The sequence below is a fragment of the Astatotilapia calliptera genome, chromosome 6 (genome assembly GCF_900246225.1).
Source record: "Astatotilapia calliptera chromosome 6, fAstCal1.2, whole genome shotgun sequence".
NCBI classification, from domain to species: Eukaryota; Metazoa; Chordata; class Actinopteri; order Cichliformes; family Cichlidae; genus Astatotilapia; species Astatotilapia calliptera.
This window is the reverse complement of record NC_039307.1, coordinates 22937084-22956859: the sequence shown is the minus strand read 5'-3', so window position 1 is coordinate 22956859 and position 19776 is coordinate 22937084. Positions and strand designations below refer to the sequence as shown.

Below are 19776 nucleotides of genomic sequence, written 5' to 3'. Positions count from 1 at the left end.
GTTAACTTTAGTAAAGAGAAGCACTGAGGTATTTGAAATGGTAAATGGCCTATATTTGTATAGCGCTTTTACTAGTCCCCCCTAGAGACCCCAAAGCGCTTTACACATCTAGTCATCCACCCATTCACACACACATTCACACACTGGTGGAGGCAGCTACAGTTGTAGCCAGAGCTGCCCTGGGGCAGACTGACAGAAGCGAGGCTGCCATATCGCACCATCGGCCCTTCTGGCCAACACCAGGCGGTAGGTGAAGTGTCTTGCCAAGGACACAACGACTGATACTGTCCAAGCTGGGGCTCGAACCGGCAACCTTCTGACTCCCAACTCTTGAGCCACGATCATACTAAATAAATACATACATAAATCATGTTAGAACAGAGATACAAGGATAAGTTATCTCTGGGCTGGGCTTAAAATGGGCTTAATGATGTAAGTATTACTCATCATTGTGCAACAAATCTGAGCAAGCTTTCGAGAACTAGACTAAGACTAAGGAGTTCATTGTAAAATATCTTGTTTCACTTCCCAGAGACTGTTGTTCTCATTGCTTCCCAGCAGTTTAATCGACTCTTTTCGCTAAGTTGTTAATACAAGTTCAATCTCCTTGCTTCAGGTATGTACCTTTTGGTCTTTTCAACATTTAAATTTTTTAACTTGCCAAATTCCAAGAAGTAGAAAAGATAATTGTTATTTTAAATCTTGCCAGATTCAAATTTCAATGTCAATGTTAATTTTAATGTTATTTATATGGCATATTTCTATAGCAAAATCAATAAAGACAATACAATATATTATATATGCAAACAATTACAATATTATGTGACTAAAAACAAACTGAAATAAAGAGACCACAACATAAAAAACCCTTGATAAGACTCAACATGAACTTAGATTCAAAGCCAAGGTAAAAAAATGTGGTTTTAAGACAGGATTTAAAGACTACATAGACTCTGCAGTAGGAATATCAAATGACCTGTTATATGAGAGTCTAGTGGATTCAACTCTCTATGCTTAAATCGAGATCTCGGCTGCACTAAAACATCTGGGCAGATGATCTTGGTGCTCTTCTCGGATCATGTAAGTTTAGCAGTTTGGTTTAAAAGTTGGCACCATAACATTTGAAGATTTGAAAGCAAGTAAAAGAATCTTCAAATCAATATAAAAATGGACAAGCATCCAATGTAAACTTGCTAAAAACTGGAGTGACGTAATCGTCCCTTTAATATCGGTTAAATGACTTGCAGCAACATTTTGAATTTTGAATGCAATGGAGAGATGAGTGTTCAAGACCCAAATACAGAGAACTGTAGTATCCAGTCCAGACTTGGTGTATGTCCTTCGTATGTAAAATGTCACAGAGCTGTTTTTTGACTACATTTGATTCTGCACTGCTTTCTTTCAGCCTGTAGAAGACAAAAAATGGAGTGCAGAAGAAAAGTCCTTCTTGCTGCAATAATTTTCACAGTTGCCTGCAACAAAGTAAGAATTAAGTTTTGTACAAACAAATATTAGAAGGTTAAAACATTCTTCACTTAAAAATGTGTTTTTAAATGTGATAAATCTCAATTAAAGGTGACCGCACAGGAAACAAGGCTACTGGATTTTCTAAATAGCACAGATGTTGTAGATGACCAGTACAAAGGATGTCGTGAAGAGGCCATGAAGACGTTCATCGAGTCAGACTTGTTAAAACAAGAACTAAGCAGCAATGAAGGATTTCAGAAAGCGTGGAATAAAAGCATCGAGTGTTCAAAGAAGATTCCTGGAGGAAGAAAAGAGCATAGTGCTGCACTTTCAGCCTATTTTAGAGGAGACCGGCCTTTCATACTAACACTGAACAAAGCAATAGAGACAATGGGTGGAAATGTTAGCATCTATGAAAACCGCTTCAACTTCAAGTCTCTTCATTTCCTGCTGATGGACTCCATGAGGCTGCTGAAGCCAAAGGAGTGCAAGAACGTTTATGTTTTTCAAGATGGTCAAAACCAACCACAGAAAGGCTCCACAGTGAGATTTACAAGTTTCACTTTAGCTTATTCAGACTATGAAGAGCTAAAGAGTCTTGAAGATGTCAATGAGAATACTATTTTACATCTCACTTCTTGTTTCTTTGTCAACCTGAAAGACTATGTGTGCGGTCAAGAACAGGATGAAATACTCTTATCTCCAGCAGAAGTTTTCACTGTGGAACAAGTGGAAACAAAAACTACATCGGATGGTGACGAATACCTTGAGATAGATTTAAGCCACTCAGGACTGAACAGCTCACACAACTGTTACATCTTTCCACGGTAAGATTCATATTGTCTCAATTAAAGTGAAATTTTTTTTTATCTTACAAATATTAAACTTGAAACTGCAAAGTTAACTTTCAATGTAATGTTAAATATATAAATATGTTTTTTATGTTGGTTTTTATGGAGTAAGTACACAGTAATAACTGGGGGAAAAGTGGCAAAAACAGGGACGATACTTCTCCAGTGGAGTTGGGTGTGGTTTGAATAGTTTGGCCTGATAATGTGTCAGCACATTTTACTTAAAGTATTTTCTTCTGCTTATCCAATTCAGGAGGTCAGGAGGGCAAGAGACTACCACAGCTGTCACAGAGCAATTCAGGTAAACTACTATTATTATTGTTGTTGTTATTATTATGATTGCTGTTATTATCCGTTGATTTATTTCTTCTTTTCCAATGTAGTCTTCCAGGAGGGCAGAAAACTACCACAACTGTCACACAGCAAGTCAGGTAAATTATTATTATTATTATTATTATTATTATTATTATTATTATTATTATTATTATTATTATTATTATTATTATCATCAGTTGATTTATTTCGTCTTTTCTAATTCAGTGTTCCAGGAGTGCATGAGACTACCACAGTTGTCACAGACCGAAACAGGTAAATTATTATTATTATTATTATTATTATTATTATTATTATTATTATTATTATTATTATTATTATTATTATCATCAGTTGATTTATTTCGTCTTTTCTAATTCAGTGTTCCAGGAGTGCATGAGACTACCACAGTTGTCACAGACCGAAACAGGTAAATTATTATTATTATTATTATTATTATTATTATTACAACAAACAACAACAACAACAACAGTAATCTCTTCCTGTCTCTCTGCGTTGTTTCCATGTCTTCAGGTCTCCTCCAGCTGTTGTCTCCACCCTGTGGCTTGTATCAGTGCTTGCGGCCTTATCTTTGTTTTCTTTAGCTGTTTAGCAAAAACAGTTTTCATTCAGAGTTTCAGAGTTTTATCATCTACAATATTGCTGTGATTCTTCATACAATTGTTTTACATGTTATCTGACACACTGTGTTGAATTAGTTGTCTTAGCAGCAATTTTCTGCTTCTGTCATATGTTATGAATTATAGACTCCATGACTTCAGAATATTTGATAAAGATTTTAAAGGGATGCAGAATGTTAGTAAATGGCCTGTATTTGTATAGCGCTTTTTCTAGTCCCTAAGGACCCCAAAGCGCTTTACACGTTTAGTAATCCACCCATCCACACAAACATTCACACACTGGTGATGACAAGCTACATTGTAGCCAAAGCCGCCCTGCGCCCTGGGGCGCACTGACAGAGGCGAGGCTGCCGAACACTGGCGCCACCGGGCCCTCTGACCACCACCAGTAGGCAACGGGTGAAGTGTCTTGCCCACGGACACAACGACCGAGACTGTCCGAGCCGGTTAGTGTGAAATACACTGCGTTTCAGGCTCATGTGCAGCTACAGTCTTTAGTGTACAATTCAAAAACGAAAATACTATAGAAAAGTATTTTTTACTATATATGGTTTTTATTTTGCCTGTTTTTTTTTTTACTATATATGTTGCTACAGTAAACTACACTTGACTGACAGTTTGACTGATTTGAAGGACCTACAACAGCGCTCTGTCCTAAACAGTCGCTGATGCTCTTCCTGCCAAACTGCTTCTGTTTCCCTGTCAAATAAACAACATGCAAAATATAAAAGGCTTTGCAATGAATTTAATCTGATCACACAAACATTTTACCCACAAATATGTTTTTTTTTTTTCCTTTTTCTAATGTTACATTTAAAAATTCCAACAGATTCTCCAAACTAAATAACAGAATACATCACTGGTCCCGTAGCAGGGCGATAATTACTAACACTCATCACTAGACTTCACATTATTGGTATTAAAGATGATCTCTCTCTCACACACACACACACACACACACACACACACACACACACACACACACACACACACACACACACACACACACTCACTGTAAAGGCTAAATGACATTTGTATTTGTCTGCGAGACAGCAACAAATTTTTTAAATATAATACCTAAATACTGTTAATACACAAATATACAGAAAAAAAATCACACAGTTCACACGGTACATGCAGCTAACAGTAACTACATCAGCAAGCACACTTGAATTTACATGTACAAACATGAAACACAGGTAACATATTAACACCTTCAACAACAGTGTCACTAAAATGTCATTTAAAGACATTAAAATCAGTAAATTACTTTTGACACTGAAGTTAATCACAGCCCCTGAGAAACAGTGAACCTCACTACATATAGAGCGTGTTTGTGTGAGTAAACAAAGACATGAACATTTTAGTCCTGTCAATAGATTAAAAGAATAACTAATTAATCGCACAATTTTCTGTAATTAATTTTGATTAATCACAATTACTTGATCAATATCCTGGTTGCAATTACTTTTTTTTTCAACTTTATATTTAAGCTTGTAACTGACATTCATGCAATATAATGGAGTAAATGCAGAATAAACACAAAGAATGTATGCTTACATTCAAAGAGAATTTGAATAGTTTTCTTCAGTCTTTTAACACAGGTTCTTTCCAGTGAAATAAAACATAAAAAAACCTATATACTAATAGGTAAGTATATCATATATATTAGTGCTGTCAAACAATTAAAGTGTTTAATCAGGTTCATCACAGGGTTACTGTGGATTAATTTTGATTAATCACGATTAAATACCATTAATTTCTATTCTACATTAATCGCATTTCATTTTGCATGAGCAAACAGACTCGAGAAAAAGGGAAAATATACACACTTAACATGTTTATTGAACATCTTGAACATTCATGTTAACAAAAAAACTGAAACATTTATCGACTCTCTCTCTGTCATTCTTGGGGAGGCACTTCAAGTCCTTGAAAAGAGGAACCAAAGCTGCGTCAAGCGCGTGTTCTCAACAATATTAATAGCATTGCAGTTTGTTGCAATCCACTTGACAATTGTGTCAGTCAACGTGTTGCAGCATCCCCGACTAACGTATGCTTCGCGGCAATGTGATATTTTCAGCTGAAAGTGCTTCAGTGAAAAGGAAAATCCTTCTTGCACAATGTGCATAATACTTTGTCTGTCGACTGTTCCGCCTTGTTATTGTTTTTAACACACAAATTTCCCATCAAGAGGGCCAATGTGCGTTTATCATCTTCCATATTGAGTTGATTTGTTCAGCTGCCCGTCACTACCAGATCAACTGCCCATTTGCGCATGTGCGAAGGTAACTCTACTTGGACAAACTGCCCGAAATGCGTTGAAAGAGAAATTTCAGGGATTTTGAGTCATTCTTCACTCCAGATGCGTTAATTGCGTTAAAAATCTTAATCGCGTTTACTGCGATGGTGGCTTAATTTGCGTTAACGCATTCATTTTGACAGCACTACAAAATTTACAAGTAGAGCCAGAATAAACTGATGAAATTTAATATCCCTGATGCTTTGTGCAAGAGCTGCCTGTTTACTTTATTTATGAGCATCCAAAAGACAAAAACACAGTTTATTACAGTTTAAAAAGAAGCTACGAGTCCACAGTTCGAAAAGTTTAACAGTAGAGCTAAATGCTGTCAGCATACGATCTTGCATATGACTTCAAGGTTTTATTCCTTATGGTTAAAGTAAAAATAATAATGAATGTTTATAGGATACTTTTGTGACAGACAGACACACCTGACAATGTGCAACAATTCTCCTATAAAATACAGTAAACACCTTTAAAAACATTTATGCAAAGACATTTTTTCCATTAGACTGTGACTATTGTAATGAAGTCTTTAACAAAGTCCCATTTTAAAGCACCATATATGCTGCGTAATAAAAGCCCACTACCTATGTGTTACTAAAAAAAGACAACTTATAACGCTTGCACAATTTCTTACAAATATTCAGACTTATGACCAGAAACATCCTTATCTTGATCTAATGATAAACAAATAAAACTCTACAAAATAGCATTTAATGTCTAAATATAAAGTATCAAATGTCTTCAAATGTGTTGGTAAGGCTGTAGGATAGACTGGTTTGTAACCTGTAGCTGAGCCAGCAGATGATGATATTGCCAACAACAGCACTGTCGGGGAAGTCTTCTTATTGATTTATTGTTTGTTTGTTTTTTGTATTGCATGAGTTCATCTTTAACTGTTGTGAATTTTATTGCATGCTTTCATTGCAAATTTGTTGATTTTTTAGTGCTCACACCTGTGTGAGCTCATGGCCTTGAAGGACACTGGCATCAACCAATCAGGACAGACGTCTATCAGCCAGAGGACTAAAAAGGGTTTAGTGGGCGGGATGAGAGACACTGGGAGACACCGGAGAGTGAGTGGAGAGGCAGAGTAGGATTTGAATGTGTACCAGCCTTTGTAATGCTACAGACAGAAGTGTGAAACAACTGGTAGTTCCAGAAAATCAGCTGCAATCGGAGTATAGACCTCTGCTGGATGTCTGTGAGTACTCTCCACTAAAGAAATTAAATCAAGATTTGGTGCTTGACTGTCAGTCATTTTTCAAGGTCAGGGTGGAGCAGGGTGAAATATAAAGTGCACTGAAAAAGTGTCAGTGGGCATGTTTCATCCAAGCTGAATCAGGGCATGTTTCAACATTTCCAAGTTTCTAGTTTAGCTCTTCAGGTGGGCAAAACAGAAAAATGTAGAAGTGGACAGATATTTCAACATCAGAGTGTTTTCAGTTAAGTTAATTTGTTACTGCCCAGTGGGGTGAACAGTTCTGTGAGACCAGATTATTCACATTGTTTGGTGCATTTTCATTCCTTCAATTTCAAGATACTCAGATTTTCCAACTATGATTGCTGGTGCCTCCTGTTTACTTTAGGCAAAAACTGCACTGAAGAAGCACTGAGGTATTTAAAATCATGTTAGAACAGAGATACAAAGATATGCTATCACTGGGCTGGGCTTAAAGTGGCTAAATTATCTAAGTGTTACTCTGGTTATAAATCATTGTGCAACAAATCTGAACAAGCTTTTGGGAACTAGACTGAGACTAAGGAATTCATTGTAAAATAACTTGTCTCACTTCCCAGGCTGTTGTTCTTATTGGTTCCCAGCAGTTGCTAATATGAGTTCAATCTCCTTGCTTCAAGTATGTACCCAGTCTTTTCAACATTTAAATTTTTTAACTTGCTGAATTCCAGGAGGTAGAAAAGAAATTGTTAATTTAAATCTTGCCAGATTCAAATTTACTGGACTGTGTCAATGTCAATTTTAATATTATTTGGATGGCACATTTCAATAGTAAAACCAATAAAATGAAGACAATGAATTAAAACTCAAAACAAAGTAAAACTAAGGCATCACAACATAAAATAACCCCTGATGGGACTCAAACTGAACTTAAAAGCCAAGGTAAAAAATTAAGCTATGTAATCAAGACTACGTACATGAGTGACGTAATCGTCCCTTTAATACCTGTTAAATGACTTGCAGCAACATTTTGAATTTTGAATGCAATGGAGAGATGAGTGTTCAAGACCCAAATACAGAGAACTGTAGTATCCAGTCCAGACTTGGTGTATGTCCTTCGTATGTAAAATGTCACAGAGCTGTTTTTTGACCACATTTGATCCTGCAGTGCTTTCTTTCAGTTGGTAGAAGAACAAGAAGACAAAAAATGGAGAACAGAAGAAAAGTGCTTGTTGTTGCAATAATTTTCACAGTTGCCTGCAACAAAGTAAGAATTAAGTTTTGTACAAACAAATATTAGAAGGTTAAAACATTCTTCACTTAAAAATGTGTTTTTTTAAATGTGATAAATCTCAATTAAAGGTGACCGCACAGGAAACAAGGCTACTGGATTTTCTAAATAACACAAATGTTGTAGATGACCAGTACAAAGGATGTGGTGAAGAGGCCATGAAGAGGTTCATCGAGTCAGATGTGTTAAAACGAGAGCTAAATAACAGTGAAGGATTTCAGAAAGCGTGGAATAAAAGCATCGAGTGTTCAAAGAGGATTCCTGGAGGAAGAAAAGAGCATAGTGCTGCACTTTCACTCTATGTTAATGGGGATCACAATTTATTACAAAGACTGAACAAAGCAATAGAGACAATGGGTGGAAATGTTAGCATCTATGAAAACCACTTCCACTTCAAGTCTCTTCATTTCCTGCTGATGGACTCCATGAGGCTGCTGAAGCCAAAGGAGTGCAAGAACTTTTATGTTCTGCTAAGTGGTCAAAACCAACCACAGAAAGGCTCCACAGTGAGATTTCCAAGTTTCACCTCAGCTTATTCAGATTATGAAGAGCTAAAAAGTGAAACTGATCTGTATGAGGAGGTCGTTTTAAATCTCACTTCTTGCTTCTTTGTCAACCTGAAAGACTATGTGTGCGGTCTAGAACAGGATGAAATACTCTTATCTCCAGCAGAAGTTTTCACTGTGGAGGACATAAATAGCAACGTTGTGGAGGCAGATGATGATTCTCAATATGTAGAAATTGTTTTGAAACATTCGGGGCTTAAAAGCTCTCACAACTGCTACATTTTTTCACGGTAAGAGTCACAGTCTCTCAATTAAAGTGGAAAAAGTTTGACAATTTCCATGTTAGTTTTACAAATGTTTAGTATCGAAATGCAAAGTCAAACTTCAAAATATTTTTAAAGATATAAATATTTAAAAAAAATTTTTAATTTTAGATGTAAGTGCATATAATAAAATGTTTGTCGCATCTGTTATAACTTGTGCTTGTAATATTCATACATACACACAGAAAATGTGTGCATGTATGAATATTACAATAATTCCCCTCTCTGCTTTGTTTCCATGTCCTTAGGTCTCCTCCGGCTGTTGTCTCCACCCTGTGGCTTGTATCAGTGCTTTTGGCCTTATCTTTGTTTTGTTTTTTAGCTGTTTAGCAAAAACAGTTATCATTCAGAGTTTTCTGGGTTTTATCATCTATAATATTGCTGCAATTATTCATACAATGTCAAAATGATTCACGTCATACTTATCTGAAAGATCTTTTACTGTTTGTATGAATCAAGTGATCCAAATCAACAGTTTTGTTTTGTGGGGTGCCTCAGGGATCTGTCCTGGGTCCAATTCTCTTTTTGCTTTATATCTATTCCACCTAGGCCAAATTAAATTGGAGCTGCAATAATATGTCCTATCATCTCTACGCAGATTACATTCAGTTATACTGTTCTTTTAAAGTCTCTGAGCTTTATAATTTGTCTAGTTTAAGTAATTGCCTGACAGAAATCAAGCAATGGTTAAACGACAACTTACTCCGGCTAAACTGTGATAAAACAAACTTTAATTATTGCTCCAAACAATATGATTTCAGAAATTAGGCAGCATATCAGCTTAGAGCCTTCTGCTAAATTGAGCCTTAGAAACCTTGGTGCCATATTTGACAGCTCCATTTCCATCGAGCAACATTCCAAACAGCGGGTCCAGAACTGTTTTTATCATCCAAGGAATGTTTCAAAACTCAGACTAATGGTGTCAAAGGCTGAACTTGAGATGATTATTCATGCTTTTTTTCCCCTTCCCATTTGGATTATTGCAGTGGTCTTTTTACTTGTTTTAAGAAATCAGCTTTAAATAGTCTTCAGACTGTGAAGAATGCTGCAGGAAGACTCTTAACAGGCACCAACAAAAGATCTCATATTACTCCAGTTTTAGCCTCCCTTCACTGATTGCCTGTAAGGTTTACATTTCTTTTAAAAATTTTAGTTCTAACCTTTAGGGCCCTACATGTTCAAGAGCCCCAGTACATATTTGACCTGCTGAAACCACATTCCGGTTCCCGATCTCTAAGGTCATCAGGTCAGAGACTGGATGTGGAGGTCCTGGGCTGGTGTGGTTACACGAGGTCTGCGGTTGTGAGGCCGGTTGGATGTGCTGCCATATTCTCTGAAACGCCTGTGGAGACGGCTTATGGTTGAGAAATGAACATTCAATGCACGGGCGACAGATCTGGTTGACATTCCTGCTGTCAGCATGCCAATTGCACGCTCCCTCATTGCTTGTGGCATTTTGCTGTGAGACAAAACTGCACATTCCAGGGTGGCCTTTTGTTGTGGGCAGTCTGAGGTACACCTGTGCACTACTCATGATGTCAGATCAGCATCCTGATGTGGCACACCTGTGAGGTGGGATGGATTATCTCAATATAGCAGATGTGCCCACTACCACACATTTGGACTGATTTGTGACCACTGTTTGGGAGGGATGGTTATATTGTGTATCTGGAATGAATTTTAGGTCTCTACGTCCATCCCATGGGGAATGGGAGCAGTAACAAAGGTGTTGCGTTTATATTTTTGTTGAGTGTATTTACAATTCTACTTTGATTATTCATATAATTGTTTGGCACTTTATTTGCCAAATTGTGGTAAGTGCCAAATATGGTGTTACAACAGGCTGCCAAAGTATTGTGCAATTTTGTTTTTTGCTTCTATCATATGTTATGAATTATAGACTCAATTTACATCTTGTTTTTATGCATGTTAGAAAAATATATTGCAAACTTTATTTCTTGTCAAGTATTGTGCGCCTTTAAAAGGATGATAAGAAATGAGAGATGGGAATAACTTGCAGCAAATGTTCCTGCTTCTAAAGACACCAGGAATTTCTGTTTCCCGGTCAAATAAACAACATGGAAAATTGAAATAGCTTTGCAATTAATATAATCTGATCACACAAATAGACAAATACATTTGTTTTTCCTTGTGTTACATTTACAAAGTCCAACAGGTTTGTAGCAGGGCAGTAATGACTGCCTAAATGTAACACTTATAATTAAGTGATACAAAAGCCTCTCTCTCACAGACACACAACACACACAGACAGACACAGGTTTCCACCTCATGCGGGGAGCAACTGTTTGATTATCACTTGTTGGGACCTTTTTAAAAGCTCTGGAGGCATGTTAAATCGAGTACACCAAACATGTCTTTGTTTGCTTATTCACAACTTTAAACATCTGAATTGAAGTCCTGTCTGGATCACCAATCCTGAAATCACTTTACTTTGTTTTATTATAGCTATAGAAACAGCTTTTTTTTTTTTTTTTTTTTTTTTTTAGCTTTAGTCTAATTTTAGTTTACTAAGATTACAGTAGGTTTAGTCAGCTGAACCTCCCTCCCCACCCTGGGTGGATCAAAATGTTTTTGTCTAAATTTACTACACAAGGACTTCCAAACTCATCCTGCCTTTCTACACAACTTCATTAGTTATAATAGGATCTTATCTCTCCAGAACAATTTTATTTAATTTTTAAGTGTCATTACATTTCATCATAGTTTTTGTCCTCGTGAATTAGTTTTAATTTAGTTATCATCTTTTCATCATTACTAATACTATTATTCAACAAAATTACCATTCACTGACTGTCTTCTAAACCTGACATTGCGTGAATCCACCTAATAGTAGCCCAAATTGTAGAGTTTAGTAATAAAAAGTGCTGTCAAAGTGCTCTGCCGACCTGAGCTTTAGCTTTAGCAAACAGTAACAAATGCAATTTTGTAGTTAACCCCTTTCTTTGGGAAAAAGTACAAAATTTAAAAGTGGGCATGGAACTGCTTGAGTTTTTTTTTTTCAATTTTAGAAAAAGTCTACATTGAAGAAGTACTGTGGGACTTGGCCTCACCAGTTACGCCAAAAAAAAAAAAAAAAAAAAAAAAGAGCTTACAGGAACTCAGTATCTGAGGCAGAGCCAATAAGGGGACACCATTTCCCACAGTGACAAGTTACAATCTTCTACAGGAAAAACTGTAGAGCTGCATTGTAGGATAACTTATTTTACTCCCCAGAGTGTGTTGTGCTCATCGCTGCTCAGAAATTGGATAGACTCTTTTCTGTGAGTTGCTAAGACAAGTTTTTTGTTTTTGGTTCTTGCTCCAGGTATGTGATTTTCTGTCTTTTCAACATTTACATTTTTAAGTTGACATATTCCAAGAAAACCAAACAAATATTAGATTATTTACATCTTTCCAAATCCAAGTTGACTGTGAAAAGTGTTGAACTCTTTTCTACCCACATTTGATCCTGCAATGCTTTCTTTTAGTCTCTAGAAAAAGAAGTGGATAAAAAATGGAGTACAGAAGAAAAGTGCTTCTTGCTACAATAATTTTCAGAGCTGTCTGCTACAAAGTAAGAAATGTGTTTCATACAAATTTTTTTTTTAGAAGGTTAGAAAAATTATTCACTAAATGAGTTTTTAATGTGATACACCTCAATTAAAGGTGACCGCACAGGATACAAGAGTACTGGATGTCCAAAAGACCATAGATGTTGTGGATGACCAGTACAAAGGATGCCGTGATGAGGCCATGAAGAAGTTCATTGAGTCAGACGTGTTAAAACAAGAACTAAACAACAGTGAAGGATTTCAGAAAGCGTGGAATAAAAGTATTGAGTGTTCAAAACCGATTCCAGGAGGAAGAAAAGAGCATAGTGCTGCACTTTCAGTCTATCTTAAAGGAGATCGGCCTTTCATAAACACACTGAACAAAGCAATAGAGACAATGGGTGGAAATGTTAGCATCTATGAAAACCACTTCCACTTCAAGTCTCTTCATTTCCTGCTGATGGACTCCATGAGGCTGCTGAAGCCAAAGGAGTGCAAGAACTTTTATGTTCTGCTAAGTGGTCAAAACCAACCACAGAAAGGCTCCACAGTGAGATTTCCAAGTTTCACCTTAGCTCATTCAAACTATGAAGAGCCAAACAATTATTATGATCTGTTTGAGGACATCATTTTAAATATCAAATCTTGTTTCTTTGTCAGTCTGGAAGAACACACTTGCACTAAAGCAGGGGATACATTTCTCTTATCTCCAGCAGAGGTTTTCACTGTGGATGGTGTAAATAGCAAAGCTGTGGAGGATGGTGAAGAATATGTTGAGATTGTTTTGAAACATTCAGGACTGAAAAGCTCACACAACTGTTTTATCTTTCCGAGGTAAGACACATATTATCTCAATTAAAGTGAAATATTTTGTAGGTTCATTTCCCAAACATTAAACTTTGAAGCGCTTAAATAATTTTCATTGTGGTGTTAAACACACAAAGGAGATACAAACATTTAACTTGTCCAAAGTACATATAAGAAAAATACTTCACAAGACACACAAGAAAATTGTAAAATATACCTATTTGTCTCAATAGGTATTTAATTTTTTTTTTTTTAAATGTAGCTGAACACTTCTAACAAGCGGGGAAAATAATTGGTGTTGTATAAAACAGCCTGTTGCTCCGTTACAGGATGTAACAAATGCTGGAAATACAAAGAAATGACTGGATTATACTCGAGGTTTTGATAAACTTAAAGATTTCCCAGCTGGAAAGCATGAGGTGACATAAAAAGTGAAAAAACCCAAACAGGATTATGAAACCCTGGTAGGGTTTTGGATGTGGTTTGAATAGTTTGGCCTGATAATGCTGACAGCATTAGTAAACGAACGCACACATCAGCACATCGCTTAAAGTATTATATTCTGCTTATAATTCAGGGTCTCAGGAGAACTGGAACCTTTCATAACTGTCACAGAGAGAGATAGGTAAATTATTATTATTACAGTTTTATTTCCATATCTACAGGCCGGACAAGTGGCAGAAAATGGATGGATGGCTGTTACAATAATCTCTTTCTCTACTTTGTTTCCATGTCTTCAGGTCTCCTCCAGCTGTTGTCTCCACCCTGTGGCTTGCGTCAGTGCTTGCGGCCTTATCTTTGTTTTCTTTAACTGTTTAGCAAAAACAGTTATCATTCAGAATTTTATCATCTACAATGCTGCTTGGTTTATTCTTCCAGTTTGTTGGTACTTTGTCTGGCAGATTGTGCTATCTGCCAAATAAGGTGTTGCATTAGGCTACCAAAATATAATCAAATATTGTTTTATTTTTCTGTCATATGTTAAAATTATAGGCTGAATTCATGGATAATATGCGTTATAATTTCAATGATTCTTGTTAAGCATTGTGTGCCTTTAAAAGGATGATAAGAAACGAGAGATGGGAATAACTTGCAGCTTTTCCCAGCTGGATTCAGACTGGGTATTCTGGAGTTTATGGTGGCACCTTTAACTCCCACAGCCGGAGTGTTTCCAGGATTTTGTCAATGGGCTGGCACTAGAAGACCAAGAACAAGGCAGAGTGGCACATAGAAAATCAGAACGTTTATTAAAAATTTATAAAGGGGTGCAGAAAATTGGCAGAAAATACACTGGGTTCAATTTTCAGGCTCCTGAGCATAGCCAATGCCGCCTATCAATGAACTGTGACTGTGATAGAAAAACTGAAATTTTCTATCCATAAAACTAAATTCAACATCAATTTCTTTATTGAACTTTCTCTCAACATTAGTGAACTTCTTCACTTTTTACATTTTCCTCAGTGACGATTTTTCAGGGAGCGGATTTTTACGATAAACATGCCGTCAGTGTGTTTCCTGAGTTAGTGATTATCTTCCTGCTTCTAAAGAAACCACACCTTGATGTATCTTTCCATTTCTCTGACAAATAAAGAGCATATAAAATGTAAAATGCTTTGCAATGAATTTAATCTTATCACACAGACATTTCAGACATCAGTAAGTTTTTTTTCTTATGTTACATTTGAAAACATATTACATCGTTGGTCCAGCAGCAGGGCGATAACTACTGTCTAAATGTAAGACTCATCATTAAGCTACACATCAATGAAATAAAAGCTGATTGCGTACACACACACACATTCGCTGTAAAGGCTAAATGTTATTTATATTCATCTGTGAGGCTCCAGTTCATTTTTTATAAAGTCTGCATTGAAGAGGTACTGAGGTATTTGCCCCCATGAGCTATACTGAAGCCATGCTAGATCAGAGCTATAAAGGTAATTTATGGTCGAGCTTAAAGGAGCTAAACCTGAACCAGCTTACAGGAACACAGTAATGTTCCTCACTAAAGCAGAAAGCAGAAAAAGTTACTTTCTTACACAGGAAAGACTAAAGGGCTGCGCTGTATGATAACTTGTTCCAGTTCCTCAAACCCTCGCTTTCGCTTTCCTGCAGTTTGATGGGCCCCTTGCTGTTCTCCCTGCTTCAGGTAAGTTTTTAGTCTTTTCAGTCTTTTAGATTTTGTCACTTCCAAGTTTCTGGACCATGTAAAGTGTTACCGAACTTTCTCTATCCATATTTGATGTTTCAGGGCTTTCTTGCACTCTGTAGAAGACAAAGAGGCCAAAAAATGGAGAACAGAAGAAAAGTGCTTGCTGCAATAATTTTCACAGCTGCCTGCAGCAAAGTAAGAATCATGATTCAAACAAATATTAGAAAGTAAGAAAAATTATAAATTTAAAAATGGGTTTTTAAATGTGATATATCAATTAAAGGTGGCCGCAAAGGATACAAGATTACTGGATGTCCAAGAGACCACAGATGTTGTAGATGATCAGTACAAAGGATGTCGTGAAGAGGCCATGAAGAAGTTCATCGAGTCAGACGTGTTAAAACAAGAACTAAGCAACAGTGAAGGATTTCAGAAAGCGTGGAATAAAAGTAACGAGTGTTCAAAGCAGATCCCTGGAGGAAGAAAAGAGCATACTGCTGCACTTTCAGTCTATCTTAAAGGAGACCAGCCTTTCATACTAACACTGAACAAAGCAATAGAGACAATGGGTGGAAATGTTAGCATCTATGAAAACCGCTTCCACTTCAAGTCTCTTCATTTCCTGCTGATGGACTCCATGAGGCTGCTGAAGCCAAAGGAGTGCAAGAACTTTTATGTTTTTCAAGATGGTAAAAACAAACCACAGAAAGGCTCCACGGTGAGATTTCCAAGTTTCACTTTAGCTTATTCAGACTATGAAGAGCTAAAGAGACTTGAAGATGTCAATGAGAATACTATTTTACATCTCACTTCTTGTTTCTTTGTCAACCTGAAAGACTATGTGTGCGGTCAAGAACAGGATGAAATACTCTTATCTCCAGCAGAAGTTTTCACTGTGCAACGAGTAGAGACAAAAACTACATGGGATGATGACGAATACCTTGAGATTGTTTTAAACCACTCAGGACTGAACAGCTCACACAACTGTTACATGTTTTCACGGTAAGATTCATATTCTCTCAATTAAAGTGATTTTTTTTGTATATTCATTCTTCAAATATTAAGCTTAGAACTGTTAGTTCAACTAGTATTTAAATATTTAAAGGAGATACAAACATGTCACATGTGCCAATTCGATATAATAAAAATATAATAAAAATACTTCACACACAAAAAAGTAAATTATTATTATTAGTAGTAGTAATAATCTGTCTCTCTGCTTTGCTTCCATGTCTTCAGGTCTCCTCAAGCTGTTGTCTCCACCTTGTGGCTTGTATTAGTGTTTGCAGCCTTATCCTTATCTGTTTAGTAAAAACAGTTATTGTTTTCTACAATACTGCTTTGCTTATTTGTGTAATTGTTTTGCATAGTTTATATGGCAGAATGTGGTATCTGTGAAATATAATCAAATATTGTTTCCTGGTTCTGTTGTATTATGAAGTCATGTGATTGTATGTCAACAATGGTGATTGGATGTCTAAAGATAAAAGTGAAAGAGGGGAGATGCAAATGGGTAAATGAGTATGAAAAGCGAGCTTTTCTCCTGTTAAATTGCTCTAATAAAATATCCAGCATTCAAAAAGTCTAAATTGTGGACATTCTTTTTTTTTTTTTTTTTAAAGTAAAGATAAGTAAAGTAGGATACCGGACCTGCAAGGCTACCTAGCGCCAGATACTTTATCAGAGTAGGCAGGATAGATAGGCAGAACTGGGTGAATACTTTCACCCTTTGGCTCCATCCTAGCTCTGCACTGCCTTCTGGGTAGTATCGATGGGATCAGAGACTAGACTTTTTAAACAGAGAGCCAGTCCAGATTTTAAGTACTGGGTTCCACAGATCAACACAATGATGTGACAGACAGATAACATCATACAGAAAATAATTACTTCAAGTTATTACTGCTAAAGGTGGCTTATTTGTTTTTGCATGTGCCCAAATATCAGTAAAATAAATACCATTGGTAAAGTTCCACATATACTGAGTATTAAAGAATCTGCTCTCACTGGTTAGTTGAAATAATTTTTAGTTCAAACCTCTCACAGGATCACATCGTTTTTTTGTTTACACAAATAAGCTCACTAGTTTCAAGTTACTAAACAAAACAAGTAGGATATAAACTTTGTACAATTTGTTGCAAATATTCAGACTTTTGGTGTTTTAAGAAAACATTTAAAACTCTCAGAAAGCATTAATGTAAAAATATAATGTGTTAGATATAACCCGATAAAAAATGATGCCTTTTATTGGGTCTCTGTGCAGCTTGATGTGAAGGGTCACGTTTAATCTTTAGGAGAAGGCATTATGCGTCATTCCTGTTAGAAGTTCATAAAGACACCACCACTACATGTTAGAGTGCAAACTTAATCTTCAACCAGGTAACTTAAAGCAGTTTGGTAAAGCAGGAAAAATATCTCCCATGAGGCTCCTTGCTTGTTATCAGGCCGCTTGTCCCAGGCTGCACGCATGTGTTTTGATGTAGCCTGTTTTAAATGATAGCCCTCCTTGAGACAAGCACCTTGGACTTTTCGACTGATTTTACCTCTTTTGCCACCAGGGATCTGGAGTCCCATGAAAAATATATCACTTTCGACCCCGCCACTTTAATACTGCAAACATGGATCAATTTTCTGTTTAGAAAGAAGATGAGAAGATGTTTAGAAGATTGATGAGATATGTGTTATCCATTTATAGTGTTATTAGATTTTCTTTTTACATTGACTGGTACATATGTGTATACTTTTTGGTAAGTAAATTTAAATTCTCATCTATTAAATGGTGTAAAAGAAAAGAAAAACTTGTATTTTTATATGAAGTATTGGCAAATATAACTTAAATAATCATTTGGATATTAATTTTCTAACAAAGTCTAGCAAAATAAAATATGTTTCTGATTTGAGACCTAGTGAAGCTCAAATAGCTTTTAAACTGATTTAGCTTACTGAAAGATCTCACCACCTGCAACAGTCACAGTGTGCAAAATATATGCAGTTGCACTTACACTGCTCTTTTTATGTGGCTTATAATGACAATGTATTATTATTACAAAAGACAACTCCCCTACTTTAGGTGTCAGTGGGGCTGGCTCATGTCAGGACTATGGGATTAGGAACAGCTAAGACTGAGCCAGTGGTTTGGTCTGGCAGCAGGTCAGATGATGGAGGAAAAAGTGATTTACTATTCATATGTACAAAGGGTCTGCCAGCACCAGTTACATGTTGGGTTAAATAACACACAAACACATTATTTTCTGTTCAGCATGTTGAAGCAAGACTAGAAAAGGTTTTGTGTGTGTGTTAAAGTTTTTTAGGAGTAAAATTGAGGTTTTACCAACTGCATACATATCTGTGACTATTCCTGAACCTAAACAGTTTGTGTCAAGGCAGTGTTGGTTAGGAGCACCTTGAGATGACTGTTCTTGTGACTTGGTGCCATACAAATCACATTTAATTGAACTAAGCATAAATTGAATAATGTCTGGTCTCCTATATGTGATGCAATATCTACCATAACCACGACAATTAAAAGATTACATTTATAAATAAGTGTAGTTTCAAATGTATTATGTAATATTTATAATTGTTATAGTTTGTAGGCACTTCGCTTGGTTATGGTTTCTACATTCAGTTTCCAACGCTCTATCTTGCGTTAGTCAGATTCATTCATAATTAAAACATATTTTATACTATGAATTATGATTTTTTTTTAAAATTATGACGGAATCTGGCTGATTACTATTAAAGCGTCACCCTTTCCACAGATATCGCGACAATACTGTTATTGCGAACTCTCTTACCTGGGATTATCATCAGATTTCGCGACACCTCTCCTCCGAAGCAGAAGGTGGCCATAATGCACAAACTCATTCCATCAAACGAAGAAGAAAAAACAGGCGAAGAAGAAGGCGGTGGTCAGCTACAAATTGATAGAGCAGAGAAGATAAGATAAGGCTATAACTGGAAGGTTTTGGCCAATAATGAGGTAAAAAAAAAAAAAAAAAAAAAAAGAGCTCGAGTGAAATCTGTAACGTTCAGGTGTCTGTTAAATAACTCGATAATGTCGCACTCTGCTGCAAGAAGCTATGTTTAGCGTTAGCTGGCAAGTAGGATGCTAACTTCCTGACAATAACACTTTGTTATTGTTAGCAATGTGAAGCAGAGTTAACGTTAATAACATTAATTATGGGTACAAAGCAGTTATGATCACTAATTACTGGCTAATTAAGCTACAAACGACGCTAACCACCTCGTATTGCGTACTTGTTGCTTATGTATTTTTTATGTTGGATTCCTCGGCAGGCTGTGAACGCTTCTGTGGACCTAATCGAAACTGCAGCAAACATGCAGCTTAACTGAAGAAAGCACAATGCTCGGATACTGTGACACTTCCAGT

General features: G+C 36.4%; 4 protein-coding genes and 1 long non-coding RNA gene across 8 annotated transcripts; 4 read left to right on the top strand and 1 right to left on the bottom strand.

Annotated features, from left to right (window-relative positions):
• The first annotated feature begins 536 nt into the window (after nt 1-536).
• Nucleotides 537-3493, top strand: LOC113024259 (ecto-ADP-ribosyltransferase 4-like). Of its 2 annotated transcripts, XM_026171158.1 has the most exons (8): nt 537-616; nt 1406-1482; nt 1576-2294; nt 2572-2619; nt 2702-2749; nt 2859-2906; nt 3013-3060; nt 3165-3493. In XM_026171158.1, exons 2-8 carry the CDS (start codon nt 1423-1425, stop codon nt 3241-3243), a joined length of 1050 nt encoding a protein of 349 aa, XP_026026943.1. In that variant the 5' UTR covers nt 537-616; nt 1406-1422; the 3' UTR covers nt 3244-3493. The 2 variants fall into 2 exon arrangements, with proteins under 2 accessions (XP_026026943.1, XP_026026944.1); XM_026171159.1 differs by lacking the exon at nt 3013-3060.
• A 3138-nt stretch (nt 3494-6631) lies between these two features.
• On the top strand, nt 6632-9581 carry LOC113024260 (ecto-ADP-ribosyltransferase 4-like). Its single transcript, XM_026171160.1, has 4 exons — nt 6632-6780; nt 7938-8023; nt 8119-8843; nt 9125-9581. The coding sequence occupies exons 1-4, from the start codon at nt 6681-6683 to the stop codon at nt 9204-9206; spliced, it is 993 nt and encodes a 330-aa protein (XP_026026945.1). The 5' UTR covers nt 6632-6680; the 3' UTR covers nt 9207-9581.
• Nucleotides 9582-11389: 1808 nt separating this feature from the next.
• LOC113024263 (ecto-ADP-ribosyltransferase 4-like) lies at nt 11390-14814 on the top strand. 2 transcript variants are annotated; one of them, XM_026171166.1, is made up of 5 exons: nt 11390-12201; nt 12365-12450; nt 12543-13261; nt 13812-13859; nt 13975-14814. In XM_026171166.1, the coding sequence occupies exons 2-5, from the start codon at nt 12391-12393 to the stop codon at nt 14051-14053; spliced, it is 906 nt and encodes a 301-aa protein (XP_026026951.1). In that variant the 5' UTR covers nt 11390-12201; nt 12365-12390; the 3' UTR covers nt 14054-14814. The 2 variants fall into 2 exon arrangements, with proteins under 2 accessions (XP_026026951.1, XP_026026950.1); XM_026171165.1 differs by lacking the exon at nt 11390-12201 and having other exon boundaries at nt 12238-12450.
• Nucleotides 14815-14843: 29 nt separating this feature from the next.
• On the bottom strand, nt 14844-19696 carry LOC113024266 (uncharacterized). The gene is made up of 3 exons (XR_003272645.1): nt 19630-19696; nt 19181-19299; nt 14844-15499 (listed from the first exon to the last, which is right to left on the bottom strand). It is a non-coding gene; the product is annotated as an uncharacterized LOC113024266 (long non-coding RNA).
• LOC113024262 (ecto-ADP-ribosyltransferase 4-like) lies at nt 15323-16695 on the top strand. Of its 2 annotated transcripts, none has more exons than XM_026171162.1 (4): nt 15323-15383; nt 15486-15581; nt 15670-16388; nt 16626-16695. In XM_026171162.1, the coding sequence occupies exons 1-4, from the start codon at nt 15354-15356 to the stop codon at nt 16693-16695; spliced, it is 915 nt and encodes a 304-aa protein (XP_026026947.1). In that variant the 5' UTR covers nt 15323-15353. The 2 variants fall into 2 exon arrangements, with proteins under 2 accessions (XP_026026947.1, XP_026026948.1); XM_026171163.1 differs by lacking the exon at nt 16626-16695 and having other exon boundaries at nt 15670-16104; nt 16223-16366.
• Nucleotides 19697-19776: the final 80 nt, after the last annotated feature.

Excerpts from the sequence above, each read along its gene's own strand:
- LOC113024262 (XM_026171162.1), top strand. The coding sequence starts at position 15,354 with ATGGGCCCCTTGCTGTTCTCCCTGCTTCAG. Across the intron at positions 15,384-15,485 it reads TGCTGTTCTCCCTGCTTCAG|GGCTTTCTTGCACTCTGTAG; the intron begins GTAAGTTTTTAG and ends TTGATGTTTCAG. Across the intron at positions 16,389-16,625 it reads AACTGTTACATGTTTTCACG|GTCTCCTCAAGCTGTTGTCT; the intron begins GTAAGATTCATA and ends CCATGTCTTCAG.
- LOC113024259 (XM_026171158.1), top strand. The coding sequence starts at position 1,423 with ATGGAGTGCAGAAGAAAAGTCCTTCTTGCTGCAATAATTTTCACAGTT. Across the intron at positions 2,295-2,571 it reads AACTGTTACATCTTTCCACG|GAGGTCAGGAGGGCAAGAGA; the intron begins GTAAGATTCATA and ends TATCCAATTCAG. Across the intron at positions 2,907-3,012 it reads GTTGTCACAGACCGAAACAG|TGTTCCAGGAGTGCATGAGA; the intron begins GTAAATTATTAT and ends TTTCTAATTCAG.
- LOC113024263 (XM_026171166.1), top strand. The coding sequence starts at position 12,391 with ATGGAGTACAGAAGAAAAGTGCTTCTTGCTACAATAATTTTCAGAGCT. Across the intron at positions 12,451-12,542 it reads TCAGAGCTGTCTGCTACAAA|GTGACCGCACAGGATACAAG; the intron begins GTAAGAAATGTG and ends CCTCAATTAAAG. Across the intron at positions 13,262-13,811 it reads AACTGTTTTATCTTTCCGAG|GGTCTCAGGAGAACTGGAAC; the intron begins GTAAGACACATA and ends CTTATAATTCAG.
- LOC113024260 (XM_026171160.1), top strand. The coding sequence starts at position 6,681 with ATGTGTACCAGCCTTTGTAATGCTACAGACAGAAGTGTGAAACAACTG. Across the intron at positions 8,024-8,118 it reads TCACAGTTGCCTGCAACAAA|GTGACCGCACAGGAAACAAG; the intron begins GTAAGAATTAAG and ends TCTCAATTAAAG. Across the intron at positions 8,844-9,124 it reads AACTGCTACATTTTTTCACG|GTCTCCTCCGGCTGTTGTCT; the intron begins GTAAGAGTCACA and ends CCATGTCCTTAG.